The 22,518-nt window shown below is 40.9% G+C and overlaps 1 protein-coding gene across 1 annotated transcript; it reads right to left on the bottom strand.

Moving 5' to 3' along the window:
- Window positions 1–6,714: 6,714 nt before the first annotated feature.
- CDCP1 (CUB domain containing protein 1) lies at window positions 6,715–21,842 on the bottom strand. Its single transcript, XM_026843639.1, has 9 exons — window positions 21,645–21,842; window positions 19,916–20,272; window positions 18,254–18,622; window positions 14,434–14,661; window positions 13,310–13,690; window positions 12,489–12,854; window positions 11,144–11,225; window positions 8,330–9,936; window positions 6,715–6,808 (listed from the first exon to the last, which is right to left on the bottom strand). Exons 1-8 carry the CDS (start codon window positions 21,838–21,840, stop codon window positions 9,489–9,491), a joined length of 2,427 nt encoding a protein of 808 aa, XP_026699440.1. The 5' UTR covers window positions 21,841–21,842; the 3' UTR covers window positions 6,715–6,808; window positions 8,330–9,488.
- Between the last annotated feature and the right edge of the window lie 676 nt (window positions 21,843–22,518).

Below are 22,518 nucleotides of genomic sequence, written 5' to 3' on the forward strand. Positions count from 1 at the left end.
TGTTCTACGATATGTCAGAGCACAAAGCCAAACCCTCAAGCGGGTAGACCTTAAACCAGTCAACTTTTAGGAAACGCGCCAGAAATAGCAGTGGTTATAAACACAGTTAAACAATTGGCTCCATTGAAGAGCGAGGACTTGGAAAGAGCTGTGTGGGTGGGGTGCTATGTACCTACAGTGAGTGACTGACAGTTTTCTACACAGCCTAGAAACTGAACTTGCTTTGAAGAATGAAGCAAAACAACAATCAGCATTTTTTATTCCTAGATTAAAATGTAGGCACCAAAAAGGGATGCAAACACAGCAAGTAACTGTAGCGTATTGCTGGAGAAAGATAAGCAATCCTGAAAGCATGGTACGGGGCGGGGGGAAATCTTACATATGAAATGTGGAAAGCTTGAAAAAAAATAATTATTTTCACTGAGAATTTTTCCTCCTTTTAAACATTCGCAGGAATTGTTATGCTAGACTATGCGAGTAGCCTATTTTTAAGCCCGCTGGAGCTGCAGCTGTAGGTGGTGTCCGTAGCCAGATACAAAATGACCTCATGACTTTTATCAGGTGGAAAATGCCCATTAGAAAGAGGCCAAACGGCAGGGAGCAGTGCATGCATCCAAAAGCAAAGATTCAGCCTTTGATTCATGGGCTAATCAGGGAACCTGGATGACCCTGGAGGTCCATAGAAAATCAGAGTGTCGAGTCTCAGGACTGGCTGCATCAGGTAAAGCAGAGATACTGCCTTGTGAGCATCCATGTGCTCTCACATTCCCTTGTGGAGAAGCAGTGTCTGTCAGCTGCGAGGCTGAGGACACCACTCCTTTCCTGCTCTGCTTCCCCTTTCCCAGTGGCCTGAATTCACACTTCCTGGGGATTAAAGTTGGTTGTTCCAGGCACCGGGACTTGCAGTTGCATAAGAATTGTCTCTTAAAAAACCCCACCGCATAATCTGACAGCTCCCCAGTCTGCATCCTAGTTATCCATCCACAGGAACGGTCACATGTCAGAGCTTATCTGGACGCGTTGTATTTGCAGTAATTTCATTACTTCCTCAGCTGCATCCCCACAGCATGGAGCAAGCTGGGATACTCAGCATAGCGTTGCGGTGCACAAGCACAGCACTGGGACTTCAGCTAACAGGAGCAATAAGAAATTACACATGCCTGGAGTCTTAAGCCATACTCAGTCCAGGAATACAGTTCTCAGTTAAATTCAAGCCTTCCCAGGCAGATAAAACAGCTAGCCCCTTTCACCCTTGCTCATCTCACATGCAAGTTCCCGTTCACTCACTCCCCAGCTGCTCTTAGCAGGGAAAATCCAGCTTTGTCAGAGGAGAAGGAAAATTTAAAAGGCTACCAGGTCATAACTTTTATGTTCTGGCCCTTTGGCATGGTCACATCCCAGAGATACAGTGTGTTTTATTAATCAGGAAAGGCACCCAGGTGGTGTGAGCATTGCTGTGGGGAGCTGGTTTAGAGGCACAGGCTGAGTCAAGGCAGGACTCCTGGGCACCCAGAGGTGTCTGCTTTAGGCTGTGATCATGATGCATTATGGACATTGCAGTTATGGGACTTGAGGTTTGAATTCTGCACAGTGAAAAACCACATGCACACACAATTAAGAGACATTAAAGTGGTGAAGCTCTGGACCTTAAAATAATAAAAAAGAAAATTAAGGTTGCCTGCAAACCTTGATTCAACACCCTTCTTCCATTATATTATCACGTTAGCTGTGCCAGTAATTTCATAGCAGGGTTAATATATTTACTGCAAGCATAACAACAGCACTAACCTCAGCAAATGCTATTATAGCAGTAGCTTTACAGAAAAGGATGAAACATAAGCACCCAGGCAGATATGGACCCTCCCACTGGGCAGGGGAAGTCCTCCTCCCTCCCTCCCTCTCTTCCCCTGACTGTGACCTAGATGTGAGCAGTTCTTGGCCAAACCCAAAGGGTGGGTTAAGGCCCACTATCAATGTTGACAAAGGCACTATCTCATGTTCCTACTGTTGTATAAAGTTATCTAAATATATTCTGCTAGCAAAGGTTAGCACAGAATAGTGATTTAACTAAATATCATGGCTAGAAGTGGAGACTCAATAGACAGAGGGGTACTACCTTCAACTAATACCACCAAAACTAATTGCTGGTTTGGGAATGCACAGGGACGACACACTCGGTTCTCATCATCCCCACAAGCCCAGCACAACCTGCCTACCTGCTGCATCTCCAGGACATTAGCAGGAAATAAAGGTGGTTGTGATTTTTCCAGGAACAGAGAAAGCTTCATTCACAGCTCCTGCCACAGCAAACGTAATCCTCCTCTTGTGTCTGTATCCTCACAATGATGATGTGCAACAACACGAAGTTTGGCATGCATTATTAACAGTTAACAGTAAGAAACACCAGAATGAGGTGAAATTACCACAGAAGAAAACCTACAGGAAAATACCTACCCTCAGAGTTAGCAATAAATTCCACCTTGATGATTAAAGTTAAAATTGGTATCTGAGACTTCAAGAACAAAGGGATGCATTATTCTCATCATCTTTTTCTACTTTGAGGTAGCAGGAAGGGGAACAGCTCCTCTGTTTTGTTCCTTGGTGACAGAAAGTCGGAGTCACCACCACTGCATAACCTAAAGCAAAGTGTGAGTTGTCAGAGACACTTTTACTATGGCAAATGTTAGTGAAGCAATTACAGATTTTGTAAAGTGTACCTTGGAAAGAGGTTACTGGTCACAACATGATTTTCTGCACTGCTCATGGACCCGGCTTACTGTTCTGCACACTTCCATCTAATTTGGTGTCTAATGAGGTATTACTCATAAAAGAGGTCACTCATGTCAAGAGGAGCAATAGTTTCCAGAATAGTCTGAGTTTTTTCTACACATATTAACATTTTCCCAAGTACTACTCCAGCTATTTGAGATGTAAACAACTATTTCAAGTACTGCCACTTCATTCAATGCTGAAGCAGCTTTGTGGCAGCAAAATCTGGGGATTTTACTGTAGCAAACCTCAGCTTTGCTGTAATCCAAGAAGAATCAGGTGTGGTTAGGGTAAGAAATATGTTGTAGACAAAGGTTAAAAGTATTTCACCCCAGCATTGGCTGCTGGCTGTAAATCTCAGAGAACATTCACCAAAAAAGGGTTTCTGGAGACTTCTGTCTTGAATTTGACTAGTTGTGAGTGTGGGAAAAAAGGAAGACATGACATGAAAATACTACAGTAGGAAAAAAAAAAAAGGGGGCAATGACAAAAATCTGTCTTTCAGCAGTGCTTGGGGCAACTTCGATGATACATGCTTAAACCCCTCCAGGTTGTCTTACCACCAAGCAGTGCTACCTTCCCAGCTATAACCCAGGCACTGATCCCTCAAGACTCATGTTCCGCAAGTACTGGAAAGCGTTGTCAGAGAAATCCAGCATCTCCTTTCAGCTGAAGCTGCATCTTGTGCTTTAATCCAGATGGGTGGTCACAAAAACCTTAGGAGAACCTGTAGGAGTTTAATCTGCAGAACTGATCAGCCAAAACACAAATGTCCATATACACAAGTATATAGTAAATTGCTCATTTCCCTCAGATGTTTGAAGAGCAAGGAAAAATACTAAATTGTCTTCTGGGATATTAGACATGTGCATGAACCTGTATGCTTTGCTAGGCTGGTTTAAGATATTTAGAAACTTCTCCGTTAACCTGAATAAAAGAAATTAAGAAAGGGAGATCTAATGGCTTGCTGCCTTTTTTTTTTTTTTTTTTTTAATTGCTCTGAAAGACTAAGCTATAAAGTGTTCACCAAACAATCATGCCAGAAGATTTCATTAAGCCTTTTTAGGGTTTAGTGCTTATTAAATAAACTGTCATTAACTTAAAGAAACAAATTAATGGAAAACATATGAACCTTTTTAAGCTGTGAAAGTAATTACCAAATACCTGAACAGGTTTGATCTGACATAAAGTAAAACAAGTTTTAATTTACTGTGGAAACATGAAATCTATAAAGATTCAAATTTTGGGGTTTGCATCTTACTAAGATGATTATTCTTATACAAAAATGTTTATCACAGCATTTATCTTTAAAGCTCTCACTTTTGAGGGCATCAGAAAATGCATTACTTTCCTAAGTAGCATAAATCTGATAGTTATGGTGAGGAGACACCAGTGGATGTGCAGGTCTTGAAGTTGAAAGCTTCATGCAATCATGCCCTGAAGTGCAAATGTGCAGTTTAATATGAACAAAACTCTACTTAGTAGCTTAAACTGTAAAGCAGTCATTTTTTGCCTTTGTAGTTAACTGTATGTTACCGAACACCATCTATGCATATTTCTTTTCTGGTTACTTTTTCCAGAACCCACCAATTAAATAAAAGTAGTGGTTTGAGAGGAGAAACACCATTAATTTGCTTAATTTAAAAACCCCCCAACCTTTTAAATAAAAAGCATTTGCAATGATGAATTTGAAGCAGATACTAAAACAATTGGACTCGGGAACCTGCAGTGCTTACTCCTGAGACCAAGTGGTAAATCTCATTTAAGGACAGGGTTATTCTGTGCAGAAAACTTGGTTTATACACACATAACTTAAAAGATGCATTGTGATTAATCTCACATAGGGAGAAAGCTGTCTGTATGGGCTCTGTCTTTTTTTGGCCCTTAAAATAAAGATCAAAGGCAGGGATAGTTCTCTCACAGTGGCAAGAGGCTAAGGTTCAGGATATTGTAACAGCACCTTCAAGCAGAACCATGCCCAGGGCTCCTGAGAAAGAGGAACACCCAGACATGTCCCTGTCTCACTTGAGGAGGCGGCCTCTGAAACAGAAGCATCCCCTCACCTCTCCTAGTATTTACCCAAACTACCTCACTGGAGGACACAGCCTTTCTGCCCTCAGCAGGGACCGATGATAGCCTCAGTGTTCAGAAATGAGCACCCATTACTTCAGTGGCCTTTGATAAATACTGGGGAAAAGCCTGTGGGAGAGCTCTAACACCCCTTGCTACCAGGAGGCATAAGGCTGCTCAAAACTTCTGCAGTTCTGAAGGAAAAGGTCACACAATGCCCTAACTGGCTGATGGATACATGCCAGGCCCAGGGAGAAATCAGTTTCAAAGTCAAGCAACTAGGTATAATTCAGTCAAACACAGCTTGCTGCTTTTTTTTTTTTTGTTTTGTTTTGTTTTAAATGGAGGGGTTGTGACTGTGCAAGTGCTCTGGTAAAAACTAGTATTTAACCTTTGCTGGAAAAAACAGCAGGTACGTCAAAGTTGTTGCAGAGACCATTACGTACACGGAAACTCTTTTTGCACCTTTCACAAGCTTGCCCTTATTTCCTACATTTGGAAAAGAGAAAAAACATGGGAAAAAAATGCAAAAAAGGACAAAATTAAAAGAAAAAAAGAAAAAAGCACCTCAGAAGAAATTAAACACCTCCAGGAGACCCATAAGTGCCTTTTGCTTGCTAAGGCTCAGCTCCCTTGAATACAGTCACATAGAGCAAACTTCGTCCCTCCTGCAGTCTTTTCGTTGCTTCTCTCCCTTAATGGGAGGAGAGGCATGTGGTACTCTCCTCCCTCCCTCCAACAGACCACCATGCCCTTCAAAATAAAACAAAAAAAAAAAAAAGGGGAGTACATACTTTACATGGAACATTTAGTTTATTCTAAGTAACACTTTCTGAAATCAAATCCTTTCCAGTTAGAAAAAAACACAAGTTTTGCTGCAAAGATGACAGGACATCATCAGAACTTTTATCCACATTTTCTTTTGAGAAAACACCTTTCAGAAAGTGAGGCCATTTCCCTAGCCTCATGTCTAAAAAGGTGCTGTGTGTGGATGCAGTATTGCTCTGTTTGATGGGATGCATCAGGGCACTCTTTCTAGAGTTGAGTGACTGTAGCAGCTGTACCAGGATACACAGATCTATATATAAAATATACACACACACACAAATGTAGCAAGAAACAAAGCAGTTCCTCCAGTTTTTGAAGATTCATCTTGCCCAGGAGCATTAAGCCTGACTTGTGTGCACCAGTGTAGCAATTCTTTAATACAAGAGATGGACACAAAAACCCAAAAAACCTTCTGTATGTTAGGAATGTTGCAATTTGCCCTGCTTCATTTATGTTGTTGGAACAACATGCCAGAAGTTTTTAAGTCCCTGTAAAAAGACTATCCTTTCCTCTAGACTGGATCAGGTTTCCACACCAGAATTCCTAAGTTTCAAATAAAATTAGGTAATCCATGCTTACTTAATTACTGGGAAGTTATGCTTTATGAAAAATAAAATAACAACTAAGTGGGATGTAGAAAGCCATTTATACTAAAGGAATGAATCCTGTAATTTTTCTTAAGTTTCTAGCTTCAAAGTTTTCAGGGAGATAGATTTACATTCAGGTCAGGAGTTTCTGAACTGCTGTCCCATCCTATGGACCCCCACCTTTCAATTAATGGTTAACCAGACAGAAAAATTTCCAAATGAGAAGTACTTTCATTTACATTCATATTAAGTGGCAGTTTTGGGGCTGGTCTAGGGACTGGGTGATCCTTGCTGAGCTTCCTATGCCTTCCAAGAGTAGATCTAATTCAGCCTAGGGTCCATTCCCATCAACTACCGTGATCCTCAGTAGTAAGGATTTCAAACATTTTTTATGTGCATTAAACTTGCCTCAAAATCAATAAAAACAAACCAAAAAAGCAGTCAGTAGGTACTGTTTCTGTGCATTTCAATTTAGAAAAAAGGTCTTCATGTATTTTCATAAAGGCCTCTTCTGGGTTAGAGTACTCATAAAATGTACATTTACACTGTTATCCCTGAAAAGAAATTAATTTGGTGTCAGTTGGGCGTGAATAAATTACAAACATCACAACCCTACCAAGAAGCCACTGAACCATTTATTTTTATATGAAAGCTTCAAATATTTTACAACCCTTCTCCCCGAAGATGTAAACACATGCCTTTAAAAGCAGCAATTAATAGCGTATCACTGGCTATACGAGAAAAAGGACACTCAGTCAGCAGTATATTATCCCAGCAAACTAGATATTCTAAAACCCCATTTCTGTCATCTAGGGCAATGGCATAGCTACCAATACTCAAGGCTGAGTTCACACACACACAAAAACTGTACACTAGTTACTCCAGCTGGTAATATTGTTATATTTTATTTATTTTTTAAAAAAATTAAGTTACAACTTTCTCTTAATGAAAAGCAAACTGGAATTTGAACTCTTACTCTAAATGTACCAAAATAAGCACAGTGAAAGTCAACCGTAGACTGCAAACAACTGTAAACTAAGATTTATATTGTTGTACCAAAAGCTGAGTTAAAATAGAACAAATAAAAACACCAGACAACATGCATCATATTCTTCCTTCAAAGATCAAGATGTGAACAAAAGCTTGACCTCCATTATGTTTTCTTCAGTTGGTTAGAAAGAACATGAACTAAAAATTTAATGTAAGCAACTGCAGAAATTGAGCTAGAAGGATGAGGCAGCCTTGAATTTCTTACAGACTTCTCACTTCTCTTTTTATTGAAAGGGAATGAGAAATATGGACCAGATGAATACACAACTGGACTACTCTGATAAAAAAATGTATTGTGGCAATTCAGTTACCTGAGAAGATAGTTACCAGTATTGCAGAAATCTTTAAGTTCTCAAATGACATTAAAACAACTTAGTACACTTTGAAATATGTGATCCCAGTGACTAACCAGAGACCTAGGAATACTCATCTCTATATTAAAACTGAAAAACGTAAGGAGAAAAATACCTGAAACAATTAAAAGGCACTTTTAGCTGGCATGTGTTTTGTTACATGCTACAGAAAACCGAGTCAGATATGGCATTATACTGAATCTTATAGTGGTCCAAGCAGTATAATCGTATACACTGTTAAATATACACACGATCGTATAAATAGTCAATTTGCAATGCCAGCATAGTTAACAGGAAGAAATTCACCTTTTCTTAAACTTAAACAGTCAGGTTTCTAGTAAAGACATTTTAGACATTATTATAATGTTTAACATTATTGCATGCAACACTGTCTAAAAGTTTTATAGCACCTCCATGTATCGCTAGGCAAGAAACAGTCCTGGTAAAACAGTTGGAGAGAAATTCTCAAGCCATCAAGTCTCCTGTCGCACGCGAAATCGCAAACATCCTCAGTAACTGCACACCTGGACAAGCCAGATGTTTGTATATAAAAGGCAACTTTATTCATATACCCGTAGTCCTCTGTACAAAGATCTGACCCTCAAGTTTTAAAACACACAGACACTGAGGGGCATGCTAATGACAGACTTAAAAATGAGACCTATTATTTACCTGATTTCAAGAGGTGCCTTTCAAAGCCAGCTAGACAACTGAAGTGTAAATCCCACCAGAAATTAAGAGCTGTTCCCACCATTTGGACATGATTGTTGAATTCAGACTAATAAAAAATATAAAATTAAAAATCTAGGCTATCCCTATGGATTTATTCTCATTCTTTACATTTCAGGGAAACTACCTACTAGAAGTAATCTGTCATCTTCACCCCTTTCTTTAATCCTTATTAAATAACCCAGCATCTCTAACAGGGAAAGTGAAAAGCATTAGTAAACAGCTGGATGGCCACAGCATCATTTCTTCACCGAATCCTTACTCTTTTGAACCAAAAGCATAAGATATTAGTAAACTGTGAATCTACAGGCTTCCAAACAGACACGCAAATTGGTTTAGATTTTTGTAACTGGTTTTGTAAAAAATTAAAGAAAATACCGTCTTTGGTGCAAGCTCACACAGTGCTATCAAGTATAACATCAACTGGAAATTAGAGAAAACCCGTAATTTTACTTCCAAACTAGAAGAGCCCAAGCTCAAGCATTCACACTGATTTACACCCATGGAGCTCTTCCAGGCAGCACACATGGTCTTTCACTACACTTACATAGTACCAACATGCTAAATATGATGAGTTTTCAAGCAGCAAGTGGTGAAAATGACAGTGTCTCCTCCTTCGCTCAGACATCGGCAGATCGTTTAGACATCTGTGCAACCTGGAGCTGCCTTAAGATGATGATGGAGCCTACACCTTCCAAGACTTATCAACCAACACTCAGGAACAAATGACTTGCCAGGAGAAACTACTGGACAAAACACTCTCTCTATTAATGCCACAGTTTCAGGCTGGCAGTTAGAAATTAATTTTCCTGATATCTTCATAATAAAAAGCAGGAGTGTACCTTTGCCACCTGTTTCATAACCAAAAGCACATCTAGTGTTGGAACATCTCAAGCGGTTTTGAGTGTGCTAGGTGTTCACTCTAAAACTGAAAGCTATCAACAGCTGAAGTTAAAAAAAAACAACAAAAACCAACAAATGAACAACACACATACAAAACAACAAAACACATTTAAAAATAACACTCGTCTTCAGGTTTTTTCCCTAGACCCCTGTCCTTACACCTGTATTTCCACAGGAAACTGCTATATTTGGTGTAAAATTACTCCGCTAAACCATCCTGTTCTTTATTTTCCAGCAAAGACATGCTTGTATCTCCATTATTCTTTTCATTTTTATCTCCATTGTCCTCCAATTGCTCCGATTTCTGATGAGCAAATGTGTAAGTGTCATGGTCTGTGTCTGTCAGAGGCAGAGGTTCCTCAGTGTTAGAAGAGCATTTAATGTCTTTTCTGAAGGAGAACGGAGGTGGAGAAGGTGGCAAGCTACCAATGGGTCCATCAAAAGGCCGGTACACGTCAACTTCTGGAGCAACAGAGCCATTGGATTCCTTCAGCAAGTGCCCATAGACCATAGCATCATCAATAACTGCATAGACATGAGACTCATTGTTTTTCCTCCCTTTTGTGAATAAGCCTTGTTTTCCAGGCACCTGGGTATTTACGTTGGCATTGTACACTCCCACCATGGGATTCTGGCTTTTCTTCTTCCTGTTACAGTTGAAATTGTTAACAGGTCAGAAACAACACATGGCTGGTGCGTTTGGACTCAGTAAAAACAGCTTGTTTACCCATCCCAGCCACCCAGTGTCAAGTAGTCTACCTGGATGGAAGGCTCTACTTCCAATCTTAGGAAAAATAACTCTTGAGTCTAGACATGCCTTTTTAACAGAGCAGAAGATAACTTCATGCTATTTGGTTACCTACTACTGCTCTGCTGACCCTGAAGTTTCAAAAATTAACTCCAATGACCTCTCAGGCATGGAGGTTCCGGCTTTGCAGTGTACCATGTCTCCCAACATCCACAGACATTAATAGGACCTAGAGACCATCAGGTCCTCACAAAACAAGGCTGAGCATTACTGAAGACGAGTGAGATAGAGTGTCCTCAATGAAAGTCGAATGAACTTTTCTTGGTTGCACTTTCTGGAGTGACTGTCCCCAAAGTGGAAAGACCAAAGGCTAAACTGAAGATTTTTAAGCCTGTATTTGTCAAGTCTTTCCTGTATGGCAGAGAAGTGAGCTCATGGCTGCTCTAGTCATCACATTGCACAAATTCATTCCAGCTCTACAGCTTCAGGACCCAATCACCTTGGCAGCACTGATCAGACATGTATCAGAAATCCCAAACTATTGATGACTTCAACTCTGCTTGCATGAATAATGCTATGACTGTTTTCTTTGCACAACCTAGTTCTCTCCGCAAGGGCTCATCGCACAGAAAAATGCTCCTACTTGATGTGCAAACTCCAAGAGAAGTTGCTGGAGGTTGCATAGATGAATGATAGTTCCTAGTATATCTGGGTGAGTTTACAGCTTGTTTGAATAAAATCTTGTCTAGAGTCACACGTGCAGCAGCCACGTTCATTGCAATTTCATTTCACAGGAATTGCTGATGAAGTCCAACCAATACCTTACTTACAGTATAGCCAGAAGCCTGTGCTAAAGGCCAAGGTAAGACAATGCACTGTGGACTGAAGTAATGCGACTCGAGGAATGCTGCTCTAAGCCTTAAAGTTAGTCAATTTAGTGTAAAGCAGCATTTCTGGACTCACATTAATTCCACCACTACTGCCTACATCATGCTTCAGAACCTTATTCAAGGGATCTATATCAACACATGAAACAGAGGGCCCAGCAGCACTCCCAAAATGCCTTCTTGAACTGCTAAGCTACACATGCCAAAATATTAACTTACTTCTTCTTAACACAGAACACAGTCAGTCCAATCGCTGCAAGAACTCCAGCCCCGGCCACCACAGCAAGTACCACTCCTAGGTCTGCAAACAGACAAGGTACAAGGACACTTAGCAAGAGACACAACAGCCAGCTTTCTCCTTAAAGCTGTCTGGGTCTGAACCTTCTCAAGAGTTTCTAAGCATAGCAGCTGCCTGCAGAGCAGGAGTTTCCAAGCTGTGCTCACTGTGGGGCAACATAAGCCATTTCCACGAGGTTGGAGGCCGAACAATAACAAACTCCTGCTGCTAGCAGTGGAGCACAATCAAAAAAACCCAACCAACCCACCACCTCCAAGAGTTCAGCTCATGTGCTGCTAAACTTAACCGCAGCATCTCACATGCCTCTGGCTGAACAGGCAGGGAAGAGAAGAAAGTGCACAGGGAGACAGAGAGGGATTCAACAGAGGAAACAGTGACATTTCATCAACTTCCCCTCAATACCATCCTTTCCTCTGAAATGCAAAAGTTCTCCAGACCTGGGCTTTTCTAGGAGTCATAAAATTGATCTGGAAAGTCCATGTATAAGCAAAGAAAAATGCCACATGTTTTAAAAGGAATATACATTACACAAAAGACTAAAAACTAAAAATTAATTTGATAGTGTTTCAGTTCTAGCCTGTGTAGCCAATACTTCTCCACACAGCAGTCTCCCACAGGTGAAGATGAAGTGCAAATGTGAAGGAAGTTTACATATGCAAAAGCTACCCTAAAAATACACCCCTCACCCCTTTTTTTTTTTTTTTTGACTACTTATGTTTCAGGGAGATAAAAGACAACAAGAATACAGTTTTTGCTGTTAGTGTCGGTGTTCATATGAGCAAGAAATCATCCCTGGGACAGGTCTCACCATATAGTGCAGAGTGCTCTGATGACTAATTGAACTGCTAACAGAAAGTAAGGACTACTTGGATGAATAAGTTGGCACAACCAAATACCAAGTCATTCACCAGGTCTGTGACCTTGGGAGGGTAAAAACATCACATCCAGAATGTATAAGATCAGGTGATCTTCAACTTAAAAAGGTAAATTTAAAAAAAAATAAATCTAGTCTTTCTTCCTCCAAGACCTGCAATCCTGTATCTCAAAAAAACCCTCCTAAAAACCACAAGAAGACCCCCATTACATTAAAACTCCTCATTCCTCCCCAGCTGTAACTCTCAGAGGTTTTTGAGGGACAGCTATTTCCAAGGGTAGGGATCCCGTAAAACCCACACCCAAGGAGAACCAGCATCCATTACTGCTCCCCCAGGGAAAAGAAAGGAAACAAGCAGAAAGCAAACCACTACAACACCTTACAGGACTCACCTATCTGCTTGTCAGCAGAAGTCACCCAGAACTGCAAGGTCAGCTGTGTCTTATCCACGGGTTTACAGTTGGAGACATTTACCCAGAAGTCATGATACATGTTTCGGGGCTCGGGCAGCTGCTCGTCCTCACGGCACACGGTCTCCTCCGCCCCTAGTGTCTCTTCCTTTATGTTGACATAGGCACGGCCTGTCTCACAAATGATGCCCATGCGATTCTTGGAGAACCCAAGGCGGGCAACTTGCTTGCTGGGCACAATGATGTACCAGGATATGGAGACATAAGGAGGTAGACCATAAGGCCAGTTGGGAGTCTGCAAGTAAACTTTAGCTTTTGCATCAGGACTCACAGTGAAAGCACACTCATCTGTAGCAAAGGAAAAGAATAAAGGAATGAAAACTTAGTTTTGATATTTCTTTTTAAAGCCTTCTCTTTCAGCATGTAAAATTATCTGGTTTTTCTTCTTCATAACAAAAAAGCACCACTTATACCTGTGATCAGCAAATTTATACAGTCAATTGCATCTCAGTATCAGCAACAAAATTCACCTATTGTCCCCTCTCCCATCAATAATTATCACAATTAGCACAGATATATATGCAGAATTTCCCACAACCAATTATCTACCACCTAGAGTACAAAGTTCCTTTCATCTTCCAGGAATAATCCACCTCACCGATTTAGATAAAGATTGATCCTAGCAATGGGTCCAGGACTAGACTCTACAGAATTGAACTCTTACTTATATTTGTTCGTACGTGCTCTAAGAAGCGTATCGAGAGATCCAACACGGCACAAAGTGGTACAAAATGCTACCTTACCTTTAATATGTGGCACAAAAGACATTTTCAGATCCTGATGGTTAGACTCATTAAGGAATCCTTTACCAAATGTTTTTAAGGATATGGTGATATTATTCCTCAACTGAATCTTTTCAATGGATCCACCAGGACAGAATACACCAACATTCAACTCTGCCTCTGGGGTGGCACTAACAATACTGTAACTGTAGCTTGTGTTGCACCTCTGCTCTGGGACGTGTTGCTGAAGTTTCAAGGACGGAGACGTAATTTCTATGTTGATCAGATCGGGAGCCAAGAGCTTCCAAATAAACTTATGCAGTCGAATTGGCAATTGGGTAATAGTCTTGGGCACCGAAAGGGAATAGATCTTCCTCTGACACCACCGAAGATCGACACAGCCTGCAATCACAAAAAACAAGTCCCAAGGGTTGTATTTTTTCTTGCAGAGGAAATAGCTAGGAAAAATAAGTTTTCCTGTGTACCACAGTACACACACACAGAGAGTACTGTTGGTTTTGTGTTACAGACCCAGATAAGCATCTGCCTAAGAATTTTTTTAATAGAAATGACACGTTTGAGTAAAAAGCTTTCCTTAAAATGGTGCACGACACCAAAGAAACCAACAGATACAAACATATTCAAAATCCCTCAAATCAAGATATTACTTTTTCTGTATCACTTGCTGATTGGGACACTGTTGCAGACTAGCCAAGATCCAGATATATACTTAAAAACTTTTTCTCTACTAGTAGTTGAAAGTATTTGGGAATATCCTACACCAAGTGGATATGCAAGAGGCACAAGACGCATTCCTGATGGCCACCTTGGTCCTGCATTTTCACGGGCAGATTTATGGCTCCCCTGCTCTGTTTCCATATTTTGCAGTTTTTCAGTGCGAAGATTCTTAGGTGCCTTCTGTCCTTCCCCTTTTAGGAATAGCTACACAGTTTCTATTATTAAAGGTAGAATGAGGTAATGAACAAGGTCATCTCCAGATTCATTGTACCCATCTTCCAGCTGGCCAACACCTGGTTTCTAACCACTCTATTTAAAGCCCAAGCAAGAGAAGGTTGGTTTGACCCCTGAGGAAAAGCATGCAAAAGCATTCTCTAGGAAACAACGTTAAGCCGCTTTTGTCATACTTATGCCTTTTTCAGCTGTGATCCTCAGATGGGACAAGTCCTTGCATAGAAAGGAGATCTTGTAAATGGCTCCAGACACCAAAGTCAAGACGCGGTCACAGGTGCGAGGATCCTTGCAGATCAGGCATATCGGTTCAGACATGAGCGGGATGCGGCTGGGCCACCCTTCAAAGTGTATTGTTACTGTCATATTCCACTCCTTGCTCAGGTCGACCAGATGGGTGACATCTACAATGAAAAACATCCCACAGCAATTACTGGCAAGAAGCATGGTGTGAAGCAGAACTTTCTCCATCTTCTCACCCCGTTAAGACGAGCAGCTGTCATAGCCATTTCTTTATGAGCTAAGAAAACATTATTTACTTCTTTGCATCAGTGTAGTATGAACTTAGGCAGTATCCTATCGCTTTCCTAATTTAGAGGTTTGATCCTTTCCACACACAAATCCCATTCCCCTACTACTTCCCAGCTCTAACAGTATAACACGCATGCTAGCCCCTTTTGAACAGGTTAGGCTATAATGTAAGGAGCTCAGCCAACTATGTTGGAATTGTTTTCCCTAAGAGGTTTCTTGCATTTCTTTTAAAGTCAATTCTACCGATCACACAACAGTTGATCAGAAAAGGCACCAACAGAAGGCTAAGCAATGCATGTGTCTCTCTCCCCCTCTGCTAAAGCACTGGTGAGGCATCTGCAAGTGCTGGGTCAAGTTTTGAGCTCCCTAGCACAAGAGACACATGGATGTACTGGAGTAAAGCCAGCAAGGAGCCACAAAGATGCTCAAGGGATAGAAGGATCTCTAATAGGAGAAGAGAATGAGAGCTGGGACTGTTTAGCCTGAAGGTGGTGGCTCAGGGGGATGTGGGCATGTGTAAATGATAGGGTGCCAGACTCTTCTCAGTGGTGCCCAGTGACAGGGCAAAAGGCACAAATTGAAATATAGGAAATTCTGCTTAAACATTAAAAAAAAGCCAGGTTGGTCAAACACTGAAACAGGCTACCCAGAGAAGTTGTGAAGTCTTTGGAGACACTCAAAACCCAACTAGACACAGTGCTAGGCAACCTGTTCTAGCTGACCCTGCCTGAGCAGGGGGTTTGACTAGACGATCTCAAGAGGTCCCTGCCAACCTCAGCCATTTCTGTGAGTCTGATATCCTAGATGACTGATAGAAACCATATCTACTCCAATCTAACTGAAAAATCATGAGCCCTACTTCCATGAGTCTCTTAAGCGTGCTCCATAAGAGCAACTCTTGCACAATACAAAAAATAGACACATTAAAGGGGAAAGGGTTATGATTTTTTTCTGACTTTCCCTAACCAACTGGCTTCAAGGCCTTGTCTTCCATCATGTACTATCCAGGGCAGCTACAGCAAGTCGGAACAACAAGGGTAAACAGGGATGACAAAAACCTTCTCCCGCATAAGCTAATGGCAGTTACAAATAGTCAGAACATCTGGAATGGGGAAGATAGGGAAAGAGGAAAAAAATCCCAAATCACAGCCTAGTTTAAAGATTAACTATCACATGGAAAGATAGATATTGGATCCACACAGTATCCTTACACTGTTAACAAGGCATGTGTCTCTGATGTCAAAAGAAAGCAACTTGATTAGTGGAAGGTGTTCCTGCCCATGGCAGGGGGGTTAGAACTAGATGATCTTTAAGGTCCTTTCCAACACAAGACATTCTATGATTCTATAAAGAAGATTAAAAAACAAATCTATACACATACACTATTATTACTTTTAATTTTCTGGTTTTAGCTATGGATCTCAAAGTCATAAACAAAAGGGGAATAAAATAGCTCTCTCCTGTGTGGAAAACTAGACACACAAAAAGGCAAAAGGTCAGATGAAATTCTCCAAGTCACTGGCACAACCAAGCACAGAACCAAGAATTTCTACCACAAGGTAACTCTTTTTTCAGAATTTTTTTTTTTTTTTTTTTTGGTAGCAGCTAAACACAGAGAGGGTTAGATCCAGAAGTTATTTCGACTGGAAAGAGCTATATTCTCCTCTTATTTAATGACAAGTGCCACAGACAGCTGTGGAATACCCAAATGTTTGGGAAGCTTTGAGAATATGCAGATACCAATACATTTTTAATAAGAACCATGTTTAACTTGCACACTGCAGATGGCATTTCTTGGTTTGGGGTTTTGTTTGTTTGTTTTTTAAATTAAAGTTTCAATACTGTCCTGAGGGCTGAATTTGAATCTTTGATGGGACTTATGTAAGTACAAAATCACTCATGAAATCCTACAAAACCCCTAGAGAAACCACCGTTGTCTCTTAAATCCAAGTGGTGTATTACTTACATTTCATTCAGTAAATGACAACCTATTTTTAATTTTTTAGGTGATTATCGTCTTGTCTACTGACCATAAATACATTAAAATTCTTCTTTGTTTTCCCAAGTAGAAGGGAAATAAAGCTGATTAACTGAATACAATGTTTTCACTCTGTCCAGCTTCCAAGATGCAACACACAATAAATGTAAGCAAACGTGATTTAGTTAACAACAATTTCAGGAGGATTTGCTGTTCATGAATGGAGCCAGGCTAGACTAAGAACTCAGGATTACAGTGGCGAGATGTTACAGACCCTTTCTGGATACGTGGACTTCAAGGTACAGGCCATTCAAACTTTATGCCCTCTAAAATTACTTCAAAGGCCTTCAAGTAGCTCCTGCTGCAGGGGGCCTTCCTCCAGACCATGGACTTTCCTCCACCTGCTCCTCTGCAGTGAGGGTTACCTTGATTATTGACCTCCACCAAGAACTGAGATCAGAGCTAAAAAGCCAGAGGATAAATCACTAACTTCATAGCTCATTACCTAGCCAGGCCTTTTATTTCTGTTTTTAGATAAATGCTCTGGTATTACAAATCATTGTGTTAAGCCATCTAATTCTGAGGCAAGTAAACAGAAAAAAAAAAATTTAGCATAGCAACAAGTAGCAAGAAACCTAAAGAACATCCAAATGTGCTGAGAATATTATCACTGACATTTTCCAGGTCTAGTGTGACTTCTTCACACTAGAAGATGTTCAGACTTCCCTAGGAAGCAAAATAAAACTCAGAGAAAAGAAGGAAGGAAGGTAAGAAATGCATATTGGTGCCATTAACAGTATGAAGACAATTCTACATCTCCAGTTTCACCAGTTCAGGCTAGGGATCATGATCAACCATGACAGCAGGTTTCACCTGGTCAAGCACAACTGCTTACATCCAGAGCAGAAACATGGGCTCACATTTTAAGAATTATCTTTAAACTGTTGAATCTTACAGATAAAAATAAAACTGTATGAATAAGCTTAAGCTTTATTTCTGTATTGGAGAACAGGCAGCAACATGTGAGTCTGGACAATTCCAATCAAGTAGTTGCAGCCCCTGCCCAATAGCTGGATCAGGCCCCCAGAGGGAACACAGTCACAAGGAAAGGCTAGCTGGTGCTTAGCTTTGCTTATACAACATGCAAGACCTGATACTGCAGGCATTAAAGGTATTTTTCAATTACATGACGCAGGTACTAGAAAAGGAAAGGAATCTCCATTTTCAAGCTACAGTGTAAAATCTACAAAGGAGCTTTATACTCCATTGCAAATTACAAATTTTAGCACCACTGTCTGCCTTGCCATAATGATGGCCAGTGGTAACCCAGGCAGTAAAACAGGCCTCCGTGTTGCTTGGCAACCCACCTCCTTAAACTCAAGGAAGATCTAAGGAAAATGACAAAAACCTCAGTATTTCTCTTTCTTGCGATGCTCAGCCCAGGCATCTGTAAGCAAAAGCAACAGAAGGAGCAGACAGGTACTTACTCTCATCAACCTGCGGGTGCTGAACGACAACTTGGAAGAGCAAGCGGAGAATGCCAGGGTTCTGGGCATCCTGATCACAGCCCTGCAGGGACAGGTTGAAACTGCCAGCGATATTGGCAGGCTGACTGTCGCTCAGCTTAAACACCTCTGGATTGCTGAGGGAGCCAGGGATGTAGTACTCCACCCTCTCTTCTTTCCTTTCACAGTTGGAGAGGCTGTAGTTGTGGAAAAACACGCTTGCTCTCATGTTGGAAGGAACCACAAACTGCCATGTCATGAGCTCGTCTTCAGGAAAGCCCAGTGGGTAGTTTGGGGACATCAAGGTGATTGAAGATTCCCCCTTCAAAATTGATTCAATAATGCATAACCCTAAAACGGGGCGGGGGGGAAAACCCATACAAAACAAGTTGTAATTAATGAAGACACACTGACATATCTAGCACCCCAGCAGCAAATTTTTATTTTGACAGTGAGATCATCCACTTCATCTACAGGTTATTACAAAACTCTCAGACTAAAACATACACTCGAGTTGATGCTTTGGTCTTCAATTACAGAAAAAGTAATGGAAATATTAATGCTGTATTTTCAGTTTACTGGGTTCACCTTTCAAGCACATGGACAGAGAAGCCTTTATTTTTTGGACAGGAAAGATCCAAGTTGCTACTTCTGACCCTGGCTTTACAAGAGCAAACACACAAACCGGTAACTCCTTCTGCTTCACTGGGTTTTGGGAAACAAAAGATGTGAACTTTTATACTAGCACAGAGCTCTCAGTCCGAAAACCTCCCAGATCTAAGAAGAGCATGCCAGCAAAGAGCCTCCTGATAAAACACGAGTGCGAACCCCAGAGGCTGTGCAAGACACTTCATGCTTGGATGACTCCTGTCAGTGTGAAGAGATCATGGTCCCACTCTAGGAATCCAGCAACCACGTGCAACTGCGAGGAGTGCCAGAATTACAGAAACTTGTGCTCTAGAAGCTCAAACATGGACCAGGTTTCTTTTATAGCTGATGGCAACAACTGCATAGTTCAAGTACAGAGGAAGAACATCCCCCAAGGAGTGTTTGTCATGAGATCAAAGTAACCAATTGATTGCTATGTAATATTACAGGTATTTTAAGAAGATTACTACACTATGTTTTATGTTACCATGCAGGTTGGAACACATAGCGTATCTGAGCAGGCTCAGGACCTTTCCAGGTGCTGCTTCCCCTTTTCCTACCTTCCTCTCCTGAAGAGAGGCATAGCATTGAGGCTCCAGAAGTTAAGGAAGCCTTATTTATACACACTGCAACCAGCAAATAATTCTCTTGGCTCATTCTAATTATTATGTCTAGTCTCACCTAGCTGAAAACACAAAACCAACAGAGCAGGTACGTTTAAGTTTCAGGAAGTTTAACGAGTTTGAAAACAAGTAATATGCACCAAAAGCAGCAACACAACAGTGTTCATCATTATTAGCCAAACTAAGATATTCTGACCCCAGAAGAGCACCGGCTACCAAACTAAAAACCGTACGACAGCTTTCAGAAAAGATGATGTGGGAGTTAGAGATAACAGACCAAAACTAGAAGGTTACCTGAGAAGAAAGGTTTAAATAATTCTGCTGCAATCTGCACAAAGTGATTACAGGTGAGGAAACACTACTCCTTACTTACGTTTTATGGAAGCCCTGTTAGCTATGCTGAAGCCTGAGGTGGTGAGAGGCGAGTCCCACGGGAGGTGCAGAGACATGACAACTCCTCCCAGCAGCTTGACACGAGACACCGAGCCATTCCTGCAGAAGGTGCCAATGTTGACTGTGGCTGTATCAATACAGCTGTTGATGTTGTAGCTAACAAAATCTGGGCATGTCTCTCCTGGTTCAATCTGTCTTAGCCACGGGGTTGAAAATTTCAGTTCAAGTCCAGCCTTTGTACTCGCCTTCACGTCCCAGATGAAAGTCCTGTTAAGGCGAGGTAGCCCCGGTGGGTAAAGATGAACATCTCCAAAGGGACACAGGCCTGATACACAGTCTAAATGCAGAGAGAGAACAGCCATAATACACTCTGGAAATCACTGAAGTAAACAAGGAATTTGACACTTTCCCCTTCATTGCTATTTTCACAATTTTTAGGTTGCACTTAATGTGCCTTCTACATGCATTAAAAGACACTCCTACAACACGGTCACCTGGTGTATCTAAACGGGACTCCTAGCCCATAAGGTAGACAGGATAAACCTGCTTTAGTCAGGCTGACTAATAGAAGTGATTCATTGTCTCCAGTATTCCTGCCTTGTTTGCTGAAGAATTTAGAAGGTATTGAGTGAATAGGGTAGAGTACTGAATGGGCAAAAGGGAGAAATTCAATGTCAGGAGAGCTAGAAATTACAGATCTAAAGAACTGATTTTGTTCCATCTTGCTCAGAGAATTCCTGGCAAATCATTCATCTTTAAATTTTCCACTGCTTGCCATGAACTCTATCTTCCTTTCCTTGGTGCCCTGATGAACAATCTGGGCCCTGCACTTTGCAGAAGTGGTGAATAACAACAACTGCCACTGCAGAATTCTGGAGAGAACTTAGGAAGTTTTTATCTGAAAAATCCAAATTATTGATATTTCAATCTGGACACTGAAAATAAGGACACTTTAATCTACGTTTAGGCTCCAACTTAGAAGAAATACCACAAACACATCTTACAAATATATCATGAAATGTTGTGACTGTTACTATATACATGAATTATATAAATAAAACTGCAAAAGAGGAAGAGAACTATCCTTGAACACCACCTCGAAAATATCAAAGATGTTACCAAAGACTGAATGCCCAATGAAGTTTGGGATCTTGTTGAGAAGTAGCACATGTTCATGACATTAAAGAGTACATTAACATACATACACCAGGGATAACACCTAAACCAAACAAAGCTTTAGTTACAACACTTCCAAATCTTTAGTTTCTTGACTTCAATAATGTTCACTAAATATAGGGAAACATGTGCGTGTCTTCAAAGTTTGAGGCTCTTATAGGCACAATCAAGCTGTCAAAACAAATAATGTGGGTAATATATCATTATTAGTGTTTAGAGGCTTTTGACAGGAAAAAATATTCTTTGATGGGTTTATAAACTGTGGGAAAAGGGAAAAAGGCAAGGAAGTGATGCAACAAACTACCATTTAACTGTTTCCAGAACAGCCAACCTAACATTAATTCTGCTAGCCATAATACAGACTTCATTAATTTGCATAGTTTTAGTAATTCAGGGTTATTTATCAGTGTTCAAAGACTTCTTACCCAAGACTATAGGGGATACCTTAATGCAGTAACAGGAAAAAAAAATGCATGTGCTTTTCCTACAGGAGCATTACCATTGGGGGAAAAAATTAAAAACCTATATCTTACCAATATTTTTCTGAATTTCCATTATAAAATACTTCTCTGGAGTACTACAAGTGAAGGTAAAAGTCACGTTGTCCCCTGGCTTTATCTTGAGTTCAGACCTGATGACATTTTTAACACGAATTTGACACCTTGGTAAAACACCAGGTCTCAGTTTAATCATAACTGTGATGTTGTCCACTGTACGAAGAGAGATCATAAAAGCAGCTAAGAAAAAAAAAAAAGTGTTTTGTTACTAGTAGGTACAAATACCAGCAGCCTCTCCACACTTCCCCACAGATGCCACATTGTCAGAACAAATATTCACATCCACGTTCTCGGAAGTCTCTGGTGTTGGACCAACAGAAAACTCTGCTTTTCCAGTCTGATGCAGACAACACAGAAATCCACTTGCTGCACACACCCAGAGAGAGGTATACATGGAATCTCTGTGGGACCAGTTCTGCTCCGGTTTACCTTCAGCAGTGTTATTTCACATTTAAAAAGTAGCTCAGCTATTCCTTTCAAATTTCTGTTGTCCCAGTTTGGGATTTTGTTCTGTTATGCCCATCATACAGCCTGCTTCATTTCTGAAGGCACCCATGAAGTCAGCTTGGGAAGTTTATTCAGCACCAAACAACAAAGCAAGCCTCAACTTCAATTGCACATGATGGTAACGGGTGAATCTCTGGCTATACCTCAACAATTACTGCAGACCAGATGAGGTATCCTGGTGATACCAAAAGCACGTACCCACAGACATTTACACGTGTGGTCGTGGTCCATTCCCACCCTCCCCACCTTTTACAACTCATTCCCTGCAGGTACAGGACATCTACGCAATGCCCCTCAGCAGCACAGAAGGCATCTGTGGCCTGGGACAGACCGTGTGTGCTTG

Source organism: Athene cunicularia, assembly GCF_003259725.1.
Source record: "Athene cunicularia isolate RWA chromosome 2 unlocalized genomic scaffold, athCun1 chr2_part1, whole genome shotgun sequence".
NCBI classification, from domain to species: Eukaryota; Metazoa; Chordata; class Aves; order Strigiformes; family Strigidae; genus Athene; species Athene cunicularia.

What these genes read in the sequence shown, in the direction of transcription:
- CDCP1 (XM_026843639.1), bottom strand. Translation starts at nt 21,840, where the DNA reads ATGATCTCTCTTCGTACAGTGGACAACATCACAGTTATGATTAAACTG. An exon ending in GGAAATTCAGAAAAATATTG is followed by an intron (nt 20,273 to 21,644) that starts GTAAGATATAGG and finishes CTCTGCATTTAG; the next exon opens with ACTGTGTATCAGGCCTGTGT. An exon ending in TTTTGTGCCACATATTAAAG is followed by an intron (nt 12,855 to 13,309) that starts GTAAGGTAGCAT and finishes CCTTTGCTACAG; the next exon opens with ATGAGTGTGCTTTCACTGTG.